The 19,520-nt window shown below is 45.3% G+C and overlaps 2 protein-coding genes across 12 annotated transcripts in view; one reads left to right on the top strand and one right to left on the bottom strand.

Annotated features, from left to right (window-relative positions):
* NUP188 (nucleoporin 188) overlaps window positions 1-13,771 on the bottom strand; it is a 52,525-nt gene extending 38,754 nt beyond the window's left edge. For 2 of the 6 annotated variants that reach the window (XM_081897754.1, XM_081897755.1), the window contains exons 1-8: window positions 12,505-13,771; window positions 5,700-5,754; window positions 4,532-4,605; window positions 3,505-3,589; window positions 3,106-3,186; window positions 2,187-2,231; window positions 894-986; window positions 671-790 (exon numbers count right to left, since the gene is read on the bottom strand). In XM_081897754.1, the coding sequence (XP_081753880.1) occupies window positions 671-790; window positions 894-986; window positions 2,187-2,231; window positions 3,106-3,186; window positions 3,505-3,589; window positions 4,532-4,605; window positions 5,700-5,754; window positions 12,505-12,551 (600 nt within the window). In that variant the 5' untranslated portion in view covers window positions 12,552-13,771. Of the gene's footprint in view, window positions 1-670; window positions 791-893; window positions 987-2,186; window positions 2,232-3,105; window positions 3,187-3,504; window positions 3,590-4,531; window positions 4,606-5,699; window positions 5,755-11,363; window positions 11,396-11,629; window positions 11,691-12,504 lie in introns of those variants that run through there. The other 4 variants (XM_081897756.1, XM_081897758.1, XM_081897757.1 and 1 more) reach the window with 4 other exon arrangements.
* Window positions 11,913-19,340, top strand: DOLK (dolichol kinase). Of its 6 annotated transcripts, none has more exons than XM_081897842.1 (3): window positions 13,785-13,921; window positions 14,565-14,706; window positions 17,317-19,340. In XM_081897842.1, the coding sequence occupies exon 3, from the start codon at window positions 17,469-17,471 to the stop codon at window positions 19,041-19,043; it is 1,575 nt and encodes a 524-aa protein (XP_081753968.1). In that variant the 5' UTR covers window positions 13,785-13,921; window positions 14,565-14,706; window positions 17,317-17,468; the 3' UTR covers window positions 19,044-19,340. The 6 variants fall into 6 exon arrangements, with proteins under 6 accessions (XP_081753970.1, XP_081753965.1, XP_081753967.1 ...); XM_081897843.1 differs by having other exon boundaries at window positions 13,787-13,921; window positions 14,633-14,706; XM_081897844.1 differs by lacking the exons at window positions 13,785-13,921; window positions 14,565-14,706 and adding an exon at window positions 11,913-11,931.
* The last annotated feature ends 180 nt before the right edge of the window (window positions 19,341-19,520 follow it).

Genomic DNA, 19,520 nt, shown 5'->3' with positions numbered 1-19,520 from the left:
GGAGAAAAGCAGTCTTTGCTCCCCCCCGCCTGCCTTCAAAAGCCCTCCGGGACAGCGGAGAAACGCGCTGCGTTTCTCCGCTCTCCCGGGAAGGCAGGCAGGGGGGAGCAAAGACTTTTGCCCCCCGTCGGCCTTCAGAAGAGGTCCAGGACCTCTTCTGAAGGCGGGCGGGGGGGAAAAGTCTTTGCTCTCCCCCGCCTGCCTTCAAAAGCCATCCGGGATAGCGGGAAGCGCTTCCCTGCTATCCCGGACTGCTTTTAAAATGCTGGCGGTGGGGAGCAAAGCCTTTCGGCCCCCACCGGCCTTCCTGGACCTCTTCTGAAGGCCGGAGGGGGGGAAAAGGCTTTGCTCCCCACCACTAGCATTTACTGTAAAAGAGGCCCCCGGAGATTTCCCTATGGGCTTTCTTCTTGCGAAGCAAGCCCATAGGGAAATTCGTTTTGCGAAGCGCCTCCAAAACGGAAAAACCCTTTCGTCTAGCGGGTTTTTCGTCTTGCGAGGCATTTGTCTTGCGGGGCACCACTGTACTAAAAGCAGAAACAACCCTTTAAAATGATTAACAAAATGAATAAAATAATGAAATTACCAGCAAAAAAAGTTATAAACCACTATTTTAAAACATTCAAATAATGAAAGTCAGAAATACAAAAAGCTGGAAGGAACAAAATACCATTAGGCTTCCGTGGGTCTCCCATGTAGGTGCTTCGGATTGGTACAGATCCTCAAACTGCTTCCGGTAATTAGGAACCAGCTCTTTATCCAGTTTTTCCACACAATGAGAATACTGGGCCTTTTATAAAGCAAAATAATTTGATTAAGAGCACCACCAGGGACAGATTTATTTTAATGTTTCTATTGTGGAGAGAACCAGGAAATAAAAGCCCAATACCCACCATGTAAGGGTGTCTCTCATCCTGGAAGTATGTGAGAAGCTGGAGGACACAGCGCAGGATACAGATCCGCTCTTCATAGTAATAGTCAGCAAGCTGTGGAAATATATGTCACCACCCGTTAACACTAGTAGCTGCATTTTGATTTTAGATGACCTCCCCTACATCCTTCTATTAATTTTCTACTAAATACAATGGTACCTTGGGTTACAGACACTTCAGGTTACAGACACTTCAGGTTACAAAATCCACTAACCCGGTAGTAGTACCTCGGATTAAGAACTTTACCTCAGGATGAGAACAGAAATCATGCAGTAGCAGCGGGAGGCCACATTAGCTAAAGTGGTACCTCAGGTTAAGAGTGGTTTCAGGTTAAGAACGGACTTCTGGAATGAATTAAGTTCGTAACCAGAGGTACCACTGTAGTCAATTCTTTCCCTTAACCCCAAGTGTTCTGGGTTATAAAACAGGGCTAGGGAACCTGTGGCTTTCCAGATGTTGTTGGACTCTAGTTCCCATCATCCCTGACTGTATGGCCAACCTGCTTGGATCTGATGGGAGTTGTTGTCGCTAAAATATTCCCCAACCTTTCTATTAAAGGTCCCAGAATGTCATCAATTTCTTCAACTCACTCTACTTAAAGGGACCTTCCACTAAAAATCTTAAGGTCTTTCTTCTGATCTTGTCCCTTAAGACTGTGGCATTTTAAAATCCACCACCCCACCCCCAGCATGTTTATCCATTAAAACATTTACTTAATGCTGGTGGGGAGATATATTTTTTTAGAGGACTCCCTTATTTTAACACCTGTTCTGCAGGGAAATGGCTTCATGACTGCTCCAAGGACAATTACAGTAATACCTCTGGATGCGAACGGGATCCGTTCCGGAGCCCCGTTCGCATCCAGAAGCGAACGCAACCGGCGTCTGCGCGGGTTGCGATTCGCTGCTTCTGTGCATGACATCATTTTTACCGTCTGCGCATGCACAAGCTGTGAAACCGGAAGTAACGCACTCCGTTACTTCCAGGTCGCCGCAGCGCGCAATCCAAAAATACTTGTCCCGAAGCTACTTCAACCCGAGGTATGACTGTAGTATACTACACATCTGGATGCTGAGGTGGGAGGGAGGCAGCTTTGCAACTGTCACAAGTGCCAGCAAATCCACATCCATTGTAGTCATCACCACCACAGCTCCTCAGGTTGCAAGGACCATCAGCAGATTCCACATCTATCTGCAGAAAAGCAGTGTGTAGAAATGACCATCCAAAATAAGATTGCAGCATCAAGTTACTGACCTTCAGTATTAAAGCCTGACTCTGCCTTTCATCTTCCAGAACAGCCTATGCAGAAACATAATAAAAGTAACATAAAGTAACTGATAACCACTAACAGCATCATAAAATAGATTGTGGCATGAAACAAAATCTCATGTATACTGGAAACACTGCAAGGGAATTTGGTTATCATTCCCCACCCCACCATCCTCCGGATTTCAAGCTTCAAACTTGGCTCACTTAAAAATGTTTATTAGCGCATTAAAAAAATGTTACCAAGAACTAGCTTACTGTTAAATTCAACGGGACCTATTTTTAGAACACAAAAGAATATAATAAGAGCCCTGCTGGATCAGGCCTTTGGCCCAACAGCATCCTGTTCTCACAGTGGCCAACCAGATGCCCCAATGGGAAGCCCACAAGCAGGACCCAAGTGCAAGAGCACTCTTCCCACCCGCAGTTTTCAGCATTAGTGCCTCTGACCATGGAAGCAAGGGCATAGTCATTAAAGCCATCAATGGCTACTTGCCACATCTCCCTCATTGCTATGTCTAATCCTTTTTTAAAGCTGGTGGCTAAAGCTGGTGGCCATGATTGTTGCCTGAAGGCAGTGTGCACAGCAGACCGGGGCCCTCCAAGGGTTTTGGACTCTAACTCCCATCAGTCCCAGACAGCACATATGATGCAGAGGCTGATGGGAGCTGTAGTCCAAAATGTCTGGAGGGCCCTCAAGTTAGGAAAGGACTGAGGACTTAATGAAATTTACTTTAAGGAGATTGCTAGCATGGCTAATGTAGCCGATAAGTTAGGCCTTACCCAACTTTGCAGCATCACACAGAGAAAGGCATTAGCAGATTCCCAGCTACACAGACCCATCTGTAGCAACATATGTCAACATAAACACTGAAGATAGATCCCTGCACAGTTGAAAATTACCAACCTTTAATGAGTCTCTGGTCCCCCTATAATCTTCTTGAAGAAAACACTGTAACAGCTGCACGCTTTGCTCTTCATCCAAACCCTGGAGTAACACACACATTCAGCCAGCTTCTGTTAAGGGGTGGGCGCATTCAATACCCCTCCTTTGGACAATTTTTTTTAAAGGAGAGTACAGCAAATTAAATTTGTCCCCGTTAGCTCTCAAGGCTTCTATGAAGTATCGTGCTTCCAAATTATGCTGAGTCAAATCTCAAACCCCAACCGAAACTACTGCCATTCAAATAGGGAATTAGATGGTGATAACTCTCTTTCTTGCATTCCTCCCACCACTTCTGTCCAGAGGAAAGCTTATCAGGAAATAACAAAGGAAGCAACAGAGCTGTCTGTTACAACTACTCACCAAGAACTTGCTGGTTCTCAGACCCAACTCCTTCAGCGGAGCAGCCACATTTTTGTCAGCTTTCACTTTCTCGGCTGAACTTGCACTGCAGATTTTATTATTATTATTAAAAAGTTAACTTGTGGTAATGAAAAGTCACAAAAGCTTTTTGTTCATAAAGCAAAACAAGCATGAAATTTAGGCATCTTTATAACAGCTGTATTGTGAAAACTATTTCCTCCCCTCTGAAGGACTTACAAGGACTAAGTTCCATCAACTAGGCACTGCAAATGTTACCCAACTAGCTCAAGCCCTTGAAACAAGGTATAGAAACTTCATCTGACTCATTTGAAATTAAGAACATAAGAGAAGTTCTACCAGTTCTAACCAAGCACACATTTAGTCCGGCATGCCACTTCCAATTGTAGCCAATCAGAAACCCTAATTTCTATGGGTTTTTGGTGGTCACAGCTGAGCTACTCCATGCTGTTGCCTCCCCAGCAACTGAAGTTCTATGCTAGACTGCCTCTGAACTTGGAAGTTCCATTTAGCTGCCATGGGTGACATTTAAGCTATCACATCACCAATCCTCCACAAGTATTTTTGTAAAATAATCAGCACATTATCTTCCAGCACCCCATCTTTCCACACACTGAATGAAATAAAAGCCATAAGGATTCTCAAAAAGCCTCCAGAGTATGATGAGCCTATCTCATCATTTTGACGCTCCTTTTCAGTTTAGCTATTTTCTGTTCCCGCTGAAAATTTTCAATTAAAGATTTATTTTTGAAGTGTCTGATTCTGCTATCAGCACTGCAGGGGGTTGGACTAGATGACCCTCATGGTTCCTTCCAACTTTACATTTCTATGATCTGTTCCAATAACAGATCTTTGACAATATAGCACCTACATAGCCAATTAGTAGGTTTTACTCATTTTTAATAGCTTGTAAATGTCTCAGATATGCTTTTATTTCAGTTTTTCATTTCAGTGGATCTACTGAGCTGGATGCAAGCCTTGATAAATAATAATGAATAAATTACTGTACTTGGGTGGCTTGTAGTAAGAAAGCCCTTCGAGCAGCCTCCGCCAGTGTTTATTCAACTCTTCCTCAATCTGAGCCTAGAAAAGACCAAAATAATAGCAAATACATCATTCTCCATGCTTGAAACTTAAAAAGGAACATGCTCATTTCCACTATCATGTACAAAGCCTGACAAGAGCAAAAAGGAGTATCATAATCACCTATGGTTTAGATTCCAGCATAAGCAGAACAGAATCTTTCATGATTATCAGCCATGGTGGGTGGGGCTGATGGGAGTTACAGTCCACAATATCTGGAGGGCACCATGGTGGCACACACCCCCCACAACCTAGCATTCAAATTACTGTATACATAACAGAATCATCCCTGACCATTGGGCTATACCGATGGGATGGAATGGATAGGGTTGTAGTCTAGAATTTCTGCAGGGAATCCCTGATTTACAGTTTGAATTTTTCTATTTAAAAAAAGATAAAATTATAATTAAAAGAAAAGAAACTTGTTTTTGTTTTGCCTTGAGGTGGAAGAAGACAGAATCTGGGCATGTTCAGCTCACAATCAGGGACTCCTTCCTTAGGGGTTGGGGAATAAGGGAAGCAGGCTGCTCTACTAAACGGCCTCAGCCCAGTATACCTGAAGGAGCATCTCCACCCCCATCATTCAGCCCAAACACTGAGGTCCAGCTTTGAGGGCCTTCTGGCGGTTCCCTCACCACAAGATGTGAGATTACAGAGAACCAGGCAGAGGGCCTTCTTGGTAGTGGCTCCTGCCCTGTGGAATGCCCTCCCATCAGATGTCAAGAAAATAAACAACTATCTGACTTTTAGAAGACATCTGAAGGAAGCCCTGTTTAGGGAAGTTTTTAATGTTTGATATTTTATTGTGCTTTTAATTCTGTTGGGAGCTGCCCAGAGTGGCTGGGGAAACCCAGTCAGATGGGCGGGGTATAAATATTATTATTATTCCAGGCGAGATAGCCTGTCTACACCAGAAACCATTCTACACAAACATGCAGCATAAGGAAGAACAAATATTACATGGGAAGTGAACGATATGGAAAAATCCTTTCTGTATACACGTTTAAGGGATAGAGGCTACACAATGATGATGGCAGACATCCCAGAAAAGCATCCCCAACAAAAAAGAGGTGGCAAACCCATCCTCTACTTACTGGTTCTCTCAGAGCTGATCTGCCCAACAGAATGGTCCACAGTTCTCTGCTGCTTCTAGAAAAAGAATGTGTTTTGAAAGAGAAAAAAACTGTATCTGTTTTGCTTCTTTTCTGTCTTTTTTATTGTAATGTATCTATTTACTTCTATATACAATATTTATATACTGCCATATCATAAACATATTACAGCTGTCTACATCATTAAAGCATGAAACCAACAGTAACATCATAAAAAGTTAAAAACAAGTTAAAAGAAAAAGAATTTTTTAAAAAAATCAATAGACCATTGTAGGATCTGCATAGGTTTAGTGGAGTAGAAAAGTTTTCAACAGGCATTTAAAAGTTGGCACAGAAGGTGTCTGCTAAATCTCTATTGGCAGGGTATTCCACAGGACTGGGCTGATGACACTAAATAAGACTTGATTTCTCACTGTTGTCAAACAAGGGTCACCAAATGACCAAGGACACTGCTGAAGATGACTTCAGTGATCAATCTGGAATATAAGGGTTCAGGAGATCCCTACAATATCCTAGACCTAAGATGTTCAGGGCTTTGTAAATCAATACAAGAACCTTGAACCTGGTTCAGTAGCAGATGGGCAGCCAGTACAGTGGTGCCCCGCAAGACGAATGCCTCGCAAGACGAAAAACCCGCAAGACGAAAGGGTTTTTCGGTTTTTGCGACGCTTCGCTAGACGATTTTTCCCAATGGGCTTGCTTCGCAAGACGAAAGCCCATAGGGAAATCTCCGGGGACCTCTTTTAAATGCTGGCGGTGGGCAGCAAAGCCTTTCCCCCCCCCCCTCCGGACTTCAGAAGAGGTCCAGGAAGGCCGGTGGGGGCGAAAGGCATTGCTCCCCACCGCCAGCATTTTAAAAGCGGTCCGGGATAGCAGGGAAGCGCTTCCCGCTATCCCGGACGGCTTTTGAAGGCAGGCGGGGGGGGAGCAAAGAGAGTCCCGGGGCGATTTAAAAGCCCCCGGTTAGACAGGCAGGGGGGACAAAGACTTTTGCCCCCCGCCCGCCTTCGGAAGAGGTCCTGGACCTCTTCTGAAGGCTGGCGGGGGGCAAAAGTCTTTGCTCCCCCCCGTCTGCCTTCAAAAGCCGTCCGGGGCTTTTAAATCGCCCCGGAATGTCCCGGGGCGATTTAAAAGCCCCTGGTTAGGCAGTCAGGGGGGACAAAGACTTTTGCCCCCCGCCCGCCTTCGGAAGAGGTCCAGGACTTCTTCTGAAGGCGGGCGGGGGACAAAAGTCTTTGTCCCCCCTGCCTGCCTTTCTGGGAGAGCGGGAAGGCAGCGCTGCCTTTTCCGCTCTCCCGGGAAGGCAGGCAGGGGGGAGCAAAGACTTTTGCCCCCCGCCAGCCTTCAGAAGAGGTCGGGGGACAGACTGTCCCCGGACCTGGTCTGAAGGCGGTTTCCATAGGAACGCATTAATTGATTTTTATTGCATTCCTATGGGAAACCGTGCTTCGCAAGACGAAAAACTCGCAAGACGAAAAGACTTGCGGAACGAATTAATTTCGTCTTGCGAGGCACCACTGTACAGCTTTTGGAACACTAGTGTCACATGGACTTAACCATAAATTTTCATCAGTAATCTGGCTGCAGCATTCTGCAGCAACTTGAGCTTCCAAACCAGACCAAAGGCAGCCCCACATACAACACCCTACAGCAGGCATGTCCAAAGTCCGTTTTGGGGGCCTAATCCGGCCCATTGGTCAGTTTAATCCGGCCCCTGTGGCAATTTATTTCCTGGGGTAAAATCCTTAAAAAAAACCTTCAACCCTAAAAAATGGTCAACAATTTTGGTCAGCCCTTTGGTAGGCCCTCACAGTCCTTCACTTAACCAAATCTGGCCCTCTTTGAAAAAAGTTTGGACACCACTGCCCTACAGTAATTCAGCCTCAAAGTTACCAGTGCATGAACTATCGTGGCCAAGCTATCCCTGTCCAGGAATGGTTGTGGCTGGCAAACCGGATGAAGCTGATAAAAGGCACTTCTAGCCACAAAGGATACTTGGGCTTCAAGTGGCAAAGATGCAACCAGGAGTACCCCCAAACTATGCACTTGCTCCTTCAGAGGGAGTACAAACCTATCCAGAGCAGGTACCTTGGCAACTTCCCAAACTTGGGAACCAGCCACCCAAAGAGCCTGAGTCTTCCCAGGATTCAAACACAGTTTAACTGGCCCTCATCCAGTCCACCACTGCATCCAGACACAGGTTCAAAGCTTTCACAGTCTTTCCTGATTCAGATGTTAAGGAGAGGTAGAGCTGCGTGTCATCCTTGCCTACTGGTGACACCACACGGCAGTATGTGGAACCCCATAGCACAAGTGCCAGGGGCCAAGGAGCACTAACCCAGTGCTACTTTCTGGTCACCACCTTGAAGATACAAACAGAACCACTCTAATACAGTGACGCCACAATGCCCATCTCACTAAATCAGTTCAGGAAGATACCATGGTCAATGGCATCAAAAGTTGCTGAGAGATCAAGATGCAACAGGATCACACACTCTCTGTCCCTCTCACAATAAAGGTCATCCATCAGGGCAACCAAGGCTGATTCCATTTCAAAACCAGCTGTGAATCAATGTTAGAAACTCAGATAAGCAAGCTATTTGCCAAATGGCCCCTTAAACCTAGGTTAAAAGTGCAACAACGACATGTTTAGTCACCATTTTCCCCTAAAGACAGTGAAGCAAAAAATGTGTATATTGTGTATATTGTAATATATTTTACAATTCAGTCACACATTTTACCAATTACAGTAATCCTTTTTCTTAGAATCCATTTTCTTAGAAACACAATTCACATGAGTGACACATTTTAATACCACATTGGCAATTGTTAACTGGACACCACAAACATAAATGGGGCTGAGCCTCAGCAATAGTGGACAGCCATAAGTCATTTGAATAATTAAAATTTATAAATATCAGTATATATGTGTGTGTATTACATAAAATATTGTGTTAAATTTGTATGCAACACTGCTTTAAATGACAATAATATACTATGTATTACTTGTGCTAAATCCATAACCAATTATAAGGTGGCACTATTATCACTACAGTAGTGTGTAACACTAATTTGCTAAGAGTACTGTCCAATTTGTTATGAGTACTGTGACAAGGAGAAAAAATCTGAAGTTTGTTACAAAAGGTGAATGAATAAATAGTACATGTGTTATTTTGTTTATACAATAAAAATATTGGTACTATACTTTAGTTTTCAAAATACTCTTAAGTTTTTATTTTTTTTAATTTGGCCTTCTATTGAGCAATGGAGCTCCAGGGAGGGAAATCATGATATAAATATGCAACAACAAGCAGCAAATAAATGGAGTTTCACAACTCTCAGTAAAACACATACAGGTGAAACTCTAAAAATTAGAATATTGTGGAAAAGTTCATTTATTTCAGTAATTCAACTTAAAAGGTGAAACTAATATATGAGATAGACTCATGACATGCAAAGCGAGATATGTCAAGCCTTTATTTGTTATAATTGTGATGGTTATGGTGTACAGCTGATGAAAACCCCAAATTAACAATCTCAGAAAATTAGAATATTAAATGCAATCAGCAAAACAAGGATTGCAAATAGATCAATATTAGACCTCTGAGAAGTAGAAGCATACATATGTACTCAGTTTGGGCCCCTTTTGCATCAATTACTGCCTCAATGCGGAGTGGCATGGATGCTATCAGCCTATGGCCCTGCTAAGGTAGACCAGGATGCTTCAATAGCAGCCTTCAGCTCTTCTGCATTCTGCAGGTTTTGGTACTTTTGGCAGTGTGGGCAGGTGCCAAGTCCTGCTGGAAAATGAAGTCAGCATCCCCATAAAGCTTGTCTGCGGAAGGAAGCATGAAGTGCTAAAAAATCTCCTGGTAGACAGATACATTGACCCTGGACTTAATGAAGCACAGAGGACCAACACCAGCTGATGACATGGCTCCCCAAATCAACACAGACTGTGGAAACTTCACACTGGCCTTCAAGCATCTGGCATTGTGTGCCTCCCCATTCTTCCTCCAGACTCTGGGTCCTTGGTTTCCAAATGAGATGCAAAAGTTGCTCTCACCAGAAAAGAGGACTTGGGACCACTGAGCAACACACTAGTTCTTTTTTTCTTTAGCCCAGGTAAGACCCTTCTGACATTGTTTCTTGTTCAGGAGCGGCTTGGCAAGAGGAATACATTTGAAGCCCATCTCCAGGATCCATCTGTGTGTGGTGGCTCTTGATGCACTAACTCCAGCCTCAGTCCACTCCTTGTGAAAGTCCCCAACACGTTTGAATGGTCTTTTCCTGACAATCCTCTCCAGGCTGCAGTCATCTCTGCTGCTTGTGCACCTTTTTCTTCCACACTTTTCCCTTCCGCATAACTTTCCATTAATGTGCTTCGATACAGCACTTTGGGAACATTCAACTTCTTCTGCAATTACCAACTGGATTACCTGCTCTATCCACTGGGAAATCCCCCAGAGAAGTCAAGAATCCATCAAATTCCATCAGTCTCTGGGGGGACCATCTCCTAACTGGCTGTCCAGTTTTTGCTTCATACTCTTGCATATACAGCGGTACCTCAGGTTAAGTACTTAATTCGTTCCGGAGGTCCGTTCTTAACCTGAAACTGTTCTTAACCTGAAGCACCACTTTAGCTAATGGGGCCTCCTGCTGCCGCTGTGCACGATTTCTGTTCTCATCCTGAAGCAAAGTTCTTAACCCTAGGTACTATTTCTGGGTTAGCAGAGTCTGTAACATGAAGCGTCTGTAACCTTCCCATTCCTGTGCACCTGAAGAAAATGTAGCCCAGAGTGAACAAGAAACAGCTTCCTAAGATCCTATTTAAATCAGCCTTTAACTCAGTAAAAGACCGAGACATAGCTCAGTGCTTACAGTTTCTGTCTGGTGCACAGAAAGGCAAAGGGTTAATCCCTAGCAGCCTCTCCAGGTAGGGCTGGGAAGGTCCTGTCTGAAACTCTGGAGAGTGGCTGCCAGTCCGTGTAGGCAATACTGAGCTAGAAGGGCCAATGGTCTGACTTGGTATACGGCAGTTTCCCCTGTCCCCTGTTTAACTGTGCACTTTATTCAAGACCATGAGGACTAGAACCTTCTTTTACATTTAGGAGAATGCATATAGCTCAGTGGCAGAGCATCTTATTCAATCCCCAGCTGCATCTCCAGGTAAGGTTGGGGAAAAGACCCTGTCCAAAAACCTGGAGAGTGGCTGCTGCCAGCCAGTGTGGGCAACACTGAGCTAGATGGACCAAAGGTGCAACTCAGTAAAAGGAAGTGGTGTGTCTTCCAAGGAAGGGCCATAGCCCAGTGACTGAAGCATCTGCTTGGCATGCACAAGTTTCCCAGGTTCAGTCCCAAACAGCATCTCCATGTACCTCTTTCAACATCCCCTGACAGGAACCCCAAAGAGCCACTACTTCCAGTCGGTGTGGGCAGCACCAAGCTAGACGGGCCAATGGGCTAACTCATGAGAATGCAGCTTCCTATTCATTTATTTGATTTCACAAGCTTTATACACTGCTTGGTTCTTTAAAAGAAAAAAAAAACCCCAAAGCAGTTTACAAAAAGATAAAACAAGAAAATCAAGAAAAATCAACAACCCTGCTTTGAAACAAACAAAAGACTTAAACAGATTAAAATTACCTCAACTTTCTAAGCATGAATCCAACTAGCTTCTAATTGCGGGTATGACCCCATTAAAACGACTAAAACCAACCACATGCATTCATTCAAAGGGGCCGACTTTGGAGTAGGGCAAAGCTCTGGCCCAACAATCTCCCTTCTCGGGCTGATTTAGCCACAATTTAAAATAAAATCATTTTATTTCATTTTGAAACTGCACGATCTTTTTCTCCCCTCGCCCTCACCCAATCAGTCAGTCGCTCCTCGCAACGCGCGCCTTCCCTTACCTCGCGCACAACCCCTCAGTCGCCATCTTGCCTCTTCCCTTGCCCCACCCCCTTTCCACGTGATATTCTCCCTCCCAAAACCAGCCAATCCATGAGCTAGAAAGGGAGAAAGAAGAAGGTGGAGCGAACGGCTAGAGCGCCTCTTTCCCGCTGTCCGCGAGTCACGTGACACAAGGCCCTTCTCTCTCTCTTGCCTCTTCTTGCCCCAGTGGTGGGGGGAGGAAGCGTGAGGGGCGCAGGGTGAGGGAGGCGACGTGACGTGTTGTGCGTAGCACGTCGACATGATGGCGGCGCCCAGTAGGGTGAGTTTATTACCGAAGAGGGATCAGCTGGGTGAGGCAATGGAAGGTTTGTGGAGGCCTGTTGAGGTTGCTTTCATTAAAAATATATATTTTAAAATTTATGGTGGGTGCGGGAGAAAGAGCAGCTGGGTATAAATATTTTTAATGCATTTCTGTATTTGGCTTATTAATATTATTTATATATTTAGGTTTGATAAATTAAATGTGTTTGCCAGAGCCAAGGTAGCCCAGTGTAGGGTGCTGAATGCAGAAAGGTAACCGATCGCGCAGTGAGGCAACGTGACGCTACCCTGGAGTTCATGGTCGTTGTGTTATTTGCTATTTGCTTATTACTGTTCTATATTAATATTATTCATTTCATTTCCGCTTTATATTTTTAAGGGGGGAATCTCAAAGTGACTTACAATACATGAAGACAGCAATCTAGAATAAAACATTACTGAAGGAAGTCAGATATAAAGTATACATTGAAAGAGGCATAACTAGCAGGAAACCAAGCTATTATCTTAAAGATTTCAAAATAAAACATTACAAAGGAGGTCAGGTACAGAATCCATCAGATGCGTTACTTACATGCTATGCAAAGGTCTCCAAGCACCTAATGGCATCTTTAGAAACATAAATACAAACACCTTTCATGTATCGTTAAAAGTAGAACAAAGTAGCCTTCCTCCCTCTCAGTAAATGGCAATGGGAAGCATTGGCAGCACACCAGTAATTAACAATGGTTCTCATGGACTCATTTAAGTGTGCAAAAGTAGTTCTGCCCTCACAGTAACCTTGTGAGATTAGGCTCAGTTGTTTTCTCTGCTGCTATACAGAATGTTGATGCAAATTTTAAAATGGGATAATATTATTAAGCAACTTTGTGGGGAGAGGGGATAGAGAGGTGTATTCTTATTGTTGCTGCTGTTTGTTTTTTTACTGCATATTGAGGAGGCATAAAATAAAGGTGACATTTGGGTGTGAAAGTAGAAATGTGAAAATGGGTCAAGGCAGGTATTACCACTGATTTTTTAATCTCATTCTAAACCACCACCTCAAGGCAATAAGGTAACTAAAAACGGCAAAGAACAAAACTAAATTTCTAACAAGTGGACACTCACAGTAAAGACCCATTTATCCAGCTGGGAACGCCTGCCAGAACAAAAATGCCTGCAATTGTTTCTGAAAAGTGCAAATAGTGGGTGCCTTTTGTATCTCACTGTGGCCGCTGCTTCATTATGGTTGTAGGAGGGGTAGATATGGGTAGGTATGTGGCTGATTTGAATGGATTGCCTAAGACTGTTTTTGAGTGAATTATTGGGAGTGAACACTACTTAATTCTATGGTAGAGAGCAGGGTTTGAGGACTGGTGGGCTAGATCCTCATTCCACCCCACGGATAGGCGACTTTTCAACTTGGTGGAACTGCCTACCTGTCAACCTTTTGGTGCCACTGTGACATCAGGTGACACAACTTCAAAGGAAAGAACTAGGCATGTGCTCCTGATTCTTCCCTTTCTTACTCTGCGGTCCTGCTTGTTCTTGAGACAGGCCTTCAAAGGAAGATCCAATGGGGATTGTGCTAAACAGTGGATCATTTAGCACCAAGTCCCGCTTGCCAAGGAGTGAGCAGGAGTGCAATTGTTCCTTTGTGGTTACATGTGAGACATTTGTTGTGGGGCAAATGGCCATGGCTTGGGGTGGGGAAGCTTTAAAGGTTAAGTTAGAGCTTGTTTGCAGAAAGTTCTGCATGCCTAGTGTAGGGTGGTTGTGTGCTTAGATTTCCCCTCTAAGCCTGTTTCAGGTGCTCAGGATGTGTAACTCTCTAACTTTATCTCATTTTATTGTTAGAATTGCCCTGTGAGGTAGATTAAGCTGTGATTGACCTGTCCAAGTACATGTACCCTGCTTCATGACCTTATGACTGAGCAGGGATTTGAGGCTGGTCCTCCAACACCCAAGCTCAACAGCTTTCTCCATTATATCACACTGACCGAATGTGATAGGTAAGAAACATAGTATTGGAAAATGCAACTGATGGATCTAGGGTTGCTAAATGCATGTGCTTAAGCCAGGGTGGTCCAACATGCGGATCAGGGACCACATGTGATGCCTTTTTTGGTGGCCCACAACAACATTTGTTTAGGGAAGCTTATAATGTTTGATGCATTATTATTATTATTATTATTATTATTATTATTATTATTATTATTATATGCCCCACCCCACAGCCCTTGCACTGCCTTACCTGGTGCCTCCTTCCCCAGCTTTGGGAAGGAGGCATGGGGGCTCTGACAGGGTCCTTGAAGCCTCCTGCCTCCTTCCCCAAAGCCTCGTTTGCACTTTCCCATCATTGGGAAGGAGATGGGAGGGCTTCAGGACCCTTCCAGATGCTTACATCTCCTTCCCAATCCCTGTGCCTCATCTAGCCTGCTTTGGGAAGGCCACATGAGGGCTAGAGGGTTGTCAGATGTTTGCCTCACTCACTCCCTGCCCCTGTGTGCAACGGGTTCTGTGTCAAAGTACTCTTGCAGCCTACTTGGCATGAAAAGTTGGACCACTCTAGCTTAAGTGTTTGATGGTTTGTGGGTGTAGCCAACACTCCTTGCATGTGTTATGTGGGAAATACAATCATAGCATTTGCTGCAGGGAGTATGGAGCAACCATGCAAAACCAGCTTGGGCAGAAGATTGGACATGACTTGACCTTAATTCCAGTAGGTGTACTCTTAAACAGAACTTAATTGGATGCAACATATATTATTTCTGATGTGGATGTGCCATGGATTCATGTAAGTATATCAATTTATTGTTTATGCTTTAAATAGCTATACCATCAGAACATAGGTTGTTTGCATATAAATGAAATGAAGCAAGATAAGTGGTGTCTCCCCCCCCCCCCAATCAGGGAGATGGATTTCAGTAGAAACAGAAGGAATGATGTACTCCATCCTCACAGTGAGGCAGAATTCTCTCTATCTTAAACAACCAAACCACAGTGGGTTGTATCCAGTGGTATTCCTACTCAGAGCTCAGAGTAGACCCATTGTATAGTGTTCAGATCAAGGGAAGTCCTAGGGCCTCTCTATTCTGCCATAGTCAAGCACCACCTGGAGTTCTGTGGCCAGCTCTGGGCACCCTAGTTTAAGAATGATATTGACAAACTGGAACATGTGCAGAGGAAGGCAACCAAGATGATCAAGGGTCTGTAAACCAAGCTGTCCTGAATCCTCAGCATACATGGCAGCAAGTCCCACTGTCTTATACAGTATGTCAAGTCCAAAGTCTAGCAGTCAGGGAAAACAGTACACTGGAAGTCCTGGAGCATCTAAGTCAAGGGCCAGCAACATGGGCAGCTAAGCAGATGCAGCCCCTCACCTGTTTCCCTTTTATTTCTTGAATCCTGATTGCGGCATCCAGGCTTGACAAGCCATATGATCCTCACCTGTTCTGAGCCTACTTCAGCTGAGGAATCACACATCTCTCCCCCCCCCCGGGTTGTGGGGCTAATGAGCTTCACCTGGGCTGTGGAGCCTTGCCTGCCTCACCAGAGCATACTTCCCACTGCTCACTATGCTTCAGAGCCTGCCTTGTTCATGGAGACAGAGGCCTCTCTGATTCTGTTGAGGGATTCTGCTCTTCTGGTCCCTGCACCTTGACCCCCACGCCCTTGCCATCCCGTCATCCTGTGCAACTCCAATCTCTCCTTTCCCATCCCCAGCTTGCCTTGGTGGGTCCCAGTCACAGCTTGCCAGGATCCTGTTCCTCCTTCCTGTTGTCCTCCCAGTTCATGACACAAGCTTTAAGAGAGACAGTTGAGGGAGTTGTATATATTTAGGTTGCTTAGGAGAAGACTGAGAGGTGATTTGGTAGCCATATTCAGTTATCCAAAGGGCTGTTATATGGAAGACAGAGCAAACTTCTTTTCTGCTGTTTCAGAGGGTAGGGGCTGAACCAGCTGGATACAAATCATAAGAACTGAACATTAGGAAGAACTTTCTGTTGATAGGAGCTGTTCAATAGTGGAACAAACTCCCTCGGAAGGTGGTGGGCTCTCCTTCATTGGAGGTTTTAAAACAGAAATTGGATGGCTATCTGTCAAGGGTTCTTGCACCGTGATTCCTGCATTGCAGGGGGTTGGACTAGATGACCCTTGGGGTCCCTTCCAACTCTATGATTCTATGACTAACTTACAGTATTTTTCGCCCTATAGGACGCACTTTTCCCCCTTCAAAAATGAAGGGGAAATGTGTGTGCGTCCTATGGGGCGAATGCAGGCTTTCGCTGAAGCCTGGAGAGCGAGAGGCGTCGGTGCGCACCGACGCCTCTCGCTCTCCAGGCTTCAGGAAGCTATCCACAAGCCTTGGGCAGCAGCCTGCAGCTTGTGGGCAGCAGCCTCCAGCCCGAAGCACGGGGCACTCTCCCCCGACCCCAGCCCCCAGAACCGGTCCGGGAGCGATGGCGAGGTTGGGAAGCTCAGGCTTCTCCCGCCCCCCAGCCCCGCAAGCTCCGGGAGCGATGGCGAGGTTGAGCGCAACCTCGCCTTCGCTCCCGGACCCCCAGGAGCTGGGGGGGAATTCTTTATTCCCCCCCAAAAAAAGTGTGTCCTAAGGACCAGTGTGCCCTATAGGGCGAAAGATACAGTACGTCCATTAATTTCAATGAGGCAAATCTGAGTATTAATTTTATTTTATTTCTATACCCGAAGGTCTTAGGGGGTATCATTAGATGAGAAGGGCGTATCATTAGATGCAACCAAGTATTCTATATCAAAGGGATAGCCAACCTGGTGCCTTCCAGGTGTTGTTGGACTATAACTCCCATTCACCTCTCTCTATTGGCCATGTGGTTGGGGTCCCTTCCAACTCTACAGTGATTCTATGATGGGTGTTCAACATCTGGAGGGCACCATGTTGGCATCTTTACACTGCATGCAACAGGGAGAGGCAAGAGTGATTTAAACAGAATATACCAGAAGTCACGTAAACAAAGGAGTGTGCCTGAACGATATTTTATTTATCTGCACTGTGACTTTCCTCTTATAGTTCATAACAGCTAAGAAAAACGTAATCATATAGAATGAAACCAACAGTAAAATTACCATAATAACAGCAATAAACAATTTAGAATTTACGCTTTCAGAAGGAAAAGGATTCCCTATCAATTCTAGCAAGGCAAGCAATGAGCTCCAGCCACAAAAGCCCTTCCGATATAGGAAGGTCTTAACTGTGATGGAAAACTAGCAAGGAGGGGCAGAAATGATCCTCCCCTTGCATGGAGTTCCAGAGCGTGTCAATGTTTTTATTAAACAAGAGAGGCTTTCCTTCAGTACAAGGGAAGAAGCAGATGGTGTATATAATACGCTCTTTTTTTAATGGGATGGTTTTTGCTTTCACTTCTAGGAAGGGCACTAAGATACAAGAGAGCTTTTGACAGTGAGGGAAACAGACAGACAGACACACACACAAAGAGACCGCATTTGAAAATATTGGACCAGAACAAACAGCTGCCAGGGTTGTCTGAGCACAGGGAGCGCAACAGTCTGGCTGTCACCATGCTAAGCAAGCAACCCATCGTTGTGGAATCCCTCATCATGTTCACCATCGTGCTTTGTGTGCACAGCACAGTCTGGGATCGCTTTTCCTGGTGCGCCATTGCGCTTGCAATCCAAGCTTTCTATATCCAGTTTAAATGGGACAACCTCCTCCGCCTGGGCAGCGCTGTCTTCCAGTTTCGGGCAGGAGCAAACAGTGGCCTCTTCCCAGCTTGCATGGCTGTCCCATTGCTGGGCATTGTGATGAAAGAGAGATGCCAAGCGGCTGGTATCGTGTACTTCGAGCGTTTTGGCATCATTGTAGCCTCCACTGGCATGATCATCGCCCTGTTCCTCTCTGTGATAGCACTCGGTGTTACCAAACCTGTGCCGACAAATACCTGCATCCTCTCTGGCATTGCTGGCAGCCTGATCATCTACACCATGAAGCACTCGTTGACTGTCTCTGAAGTGATTGAGGTCCTGGAGGTCCTGCTTATCTTTGTCTACCTCAGTATGATACTGCTATACTTGCTGCCTCGATGCTTCACTCCTGGTGAGGCTCTGCTCGTCCTGACAGGAATAAGCTTCGTCCTCAATCAGCTCATCAAACGTTCTCTGAACGTAACTGAAAGCAGAGGGGACCCAATTGACTTCTTCCTCCTGGTGGTGGTGGTCGGGGTGGTTCTCCTTGGGATATTCTTCACCGCCCTCTTTTTCTTCATGGATTCTGGGACCTGGATCTCCTCCATGTTCTTTCATATGATGACTGCGGTGCTGGGTCTGGGGGTTGTCATGCCGTGGCTCTACCGCTTGATCCGGCAGAACCCCCTCTTTTGGCTCTCCCAGTTCCTCTCTCAAACACAGACCAGAGTTTATCTCCTCGCCTACTGGATCCTCCTGGCTGCTTTGGCATGCACAGTGGTTCTCTATCAAAACGCCAAGAGGTCATCTGGTTCTAAGAAACACCAAGCATCAACCATAACCAGGAAATATTTCCATTTCATTGTGGTGGCAACGTATGTCCCAGGACTCATCTACGACCGCCAGCTCCTCTACGTGGCTGCTGTGGTGTGCTTGGCAGTTTTCATTCTTCTAGAGTACATCAGATACTTCACCATCAAACCCTTGGGGCACACCCTCAGGAACTTGCTATCTCTCTTTTTGGATGAACGGGACAGTGGGCCTTTGATCTTGACTCACATCTATCTTCTGCTGGGGATGTCCCTTCCTGTTTGGCTGTTCCCCAGACCTTGTGCCTCAAAGGCTACTTTGCCTGGGGCTGGAGCCCTGGCCCCTTACTCTGGGGTGCTTGCTGTGGGCATTGGGGACTCAGTAGCTTCTATTTTTGGGAGCACAGCGGGGGAGATCAAATGGCCGGGGACCAAGAAGACCTTTGAGGGCACCATGATGGGCATATTTGCCCAGATCATTGCTGTTGCCATCATTCTGATCTTTGACAGTGGTGTGGATCTAAATGCCAGCTACTCCTGGATTCTGGCATCTATTAGCTTGGTTTCCCTTTTGGAAGCCTACACTACCCAAGTGGACAATTTACTTCTGCCTCTCTACCTCCAAATACTACTGATGACTTAGGGGACCTTGGTTGGGAATCTTGGCATGACCGGTGTGGGGAAGGAGGCTATAGGTAGGGCAATGGCTTGAATCACTGTAGTGAACTCACAGTATCAGGCTATAAAGTTCAAAAAGAGGGATAACAGTGTTCAGATAATTGCTCTTGGATCAAATGAATATTTAAAAATGGACATGCAAAAGCATCTTTGTCAGCTTGTCATTTTTAATTGTGCTTTCAAAATTAGTTGAGCAACTTTAGTTCTGTTGTATTGTAGTGTTGTAAAGATAAATCAAGGAAAGGCAACGTGTCTAAGCATATTGGACTCTTTACGTGGCTTAATGGTCCTGGTGATTAAAGGTCTTTTCTATGGCTGTGTGCGGCCCAGAAGCAACCCTGTCAGGAGGCAATTCATAATGGACATCTTGAACAGTAGATTTTGTGTGCTGTTAAGTCTGCAGTTCTACACATGCAGTTTTACCTGGGAGTATGTCCCGCTC

This window comes from Podarcis melisellensis (genome assembly GCF_964234715.1).
Source record: "Podarcis melisellensis genome assembly, chromosome: Z".
Classification (NCBI taxonomy): Eukaryota; Metazoa; Chordata; class Lepidosauria; order Squamata; family Lacertidae; genus Podarcis; species Podarcis melisellensis.
This window is presented reverse-complemented; position numbering and strand designations above follow the sequence as displayed.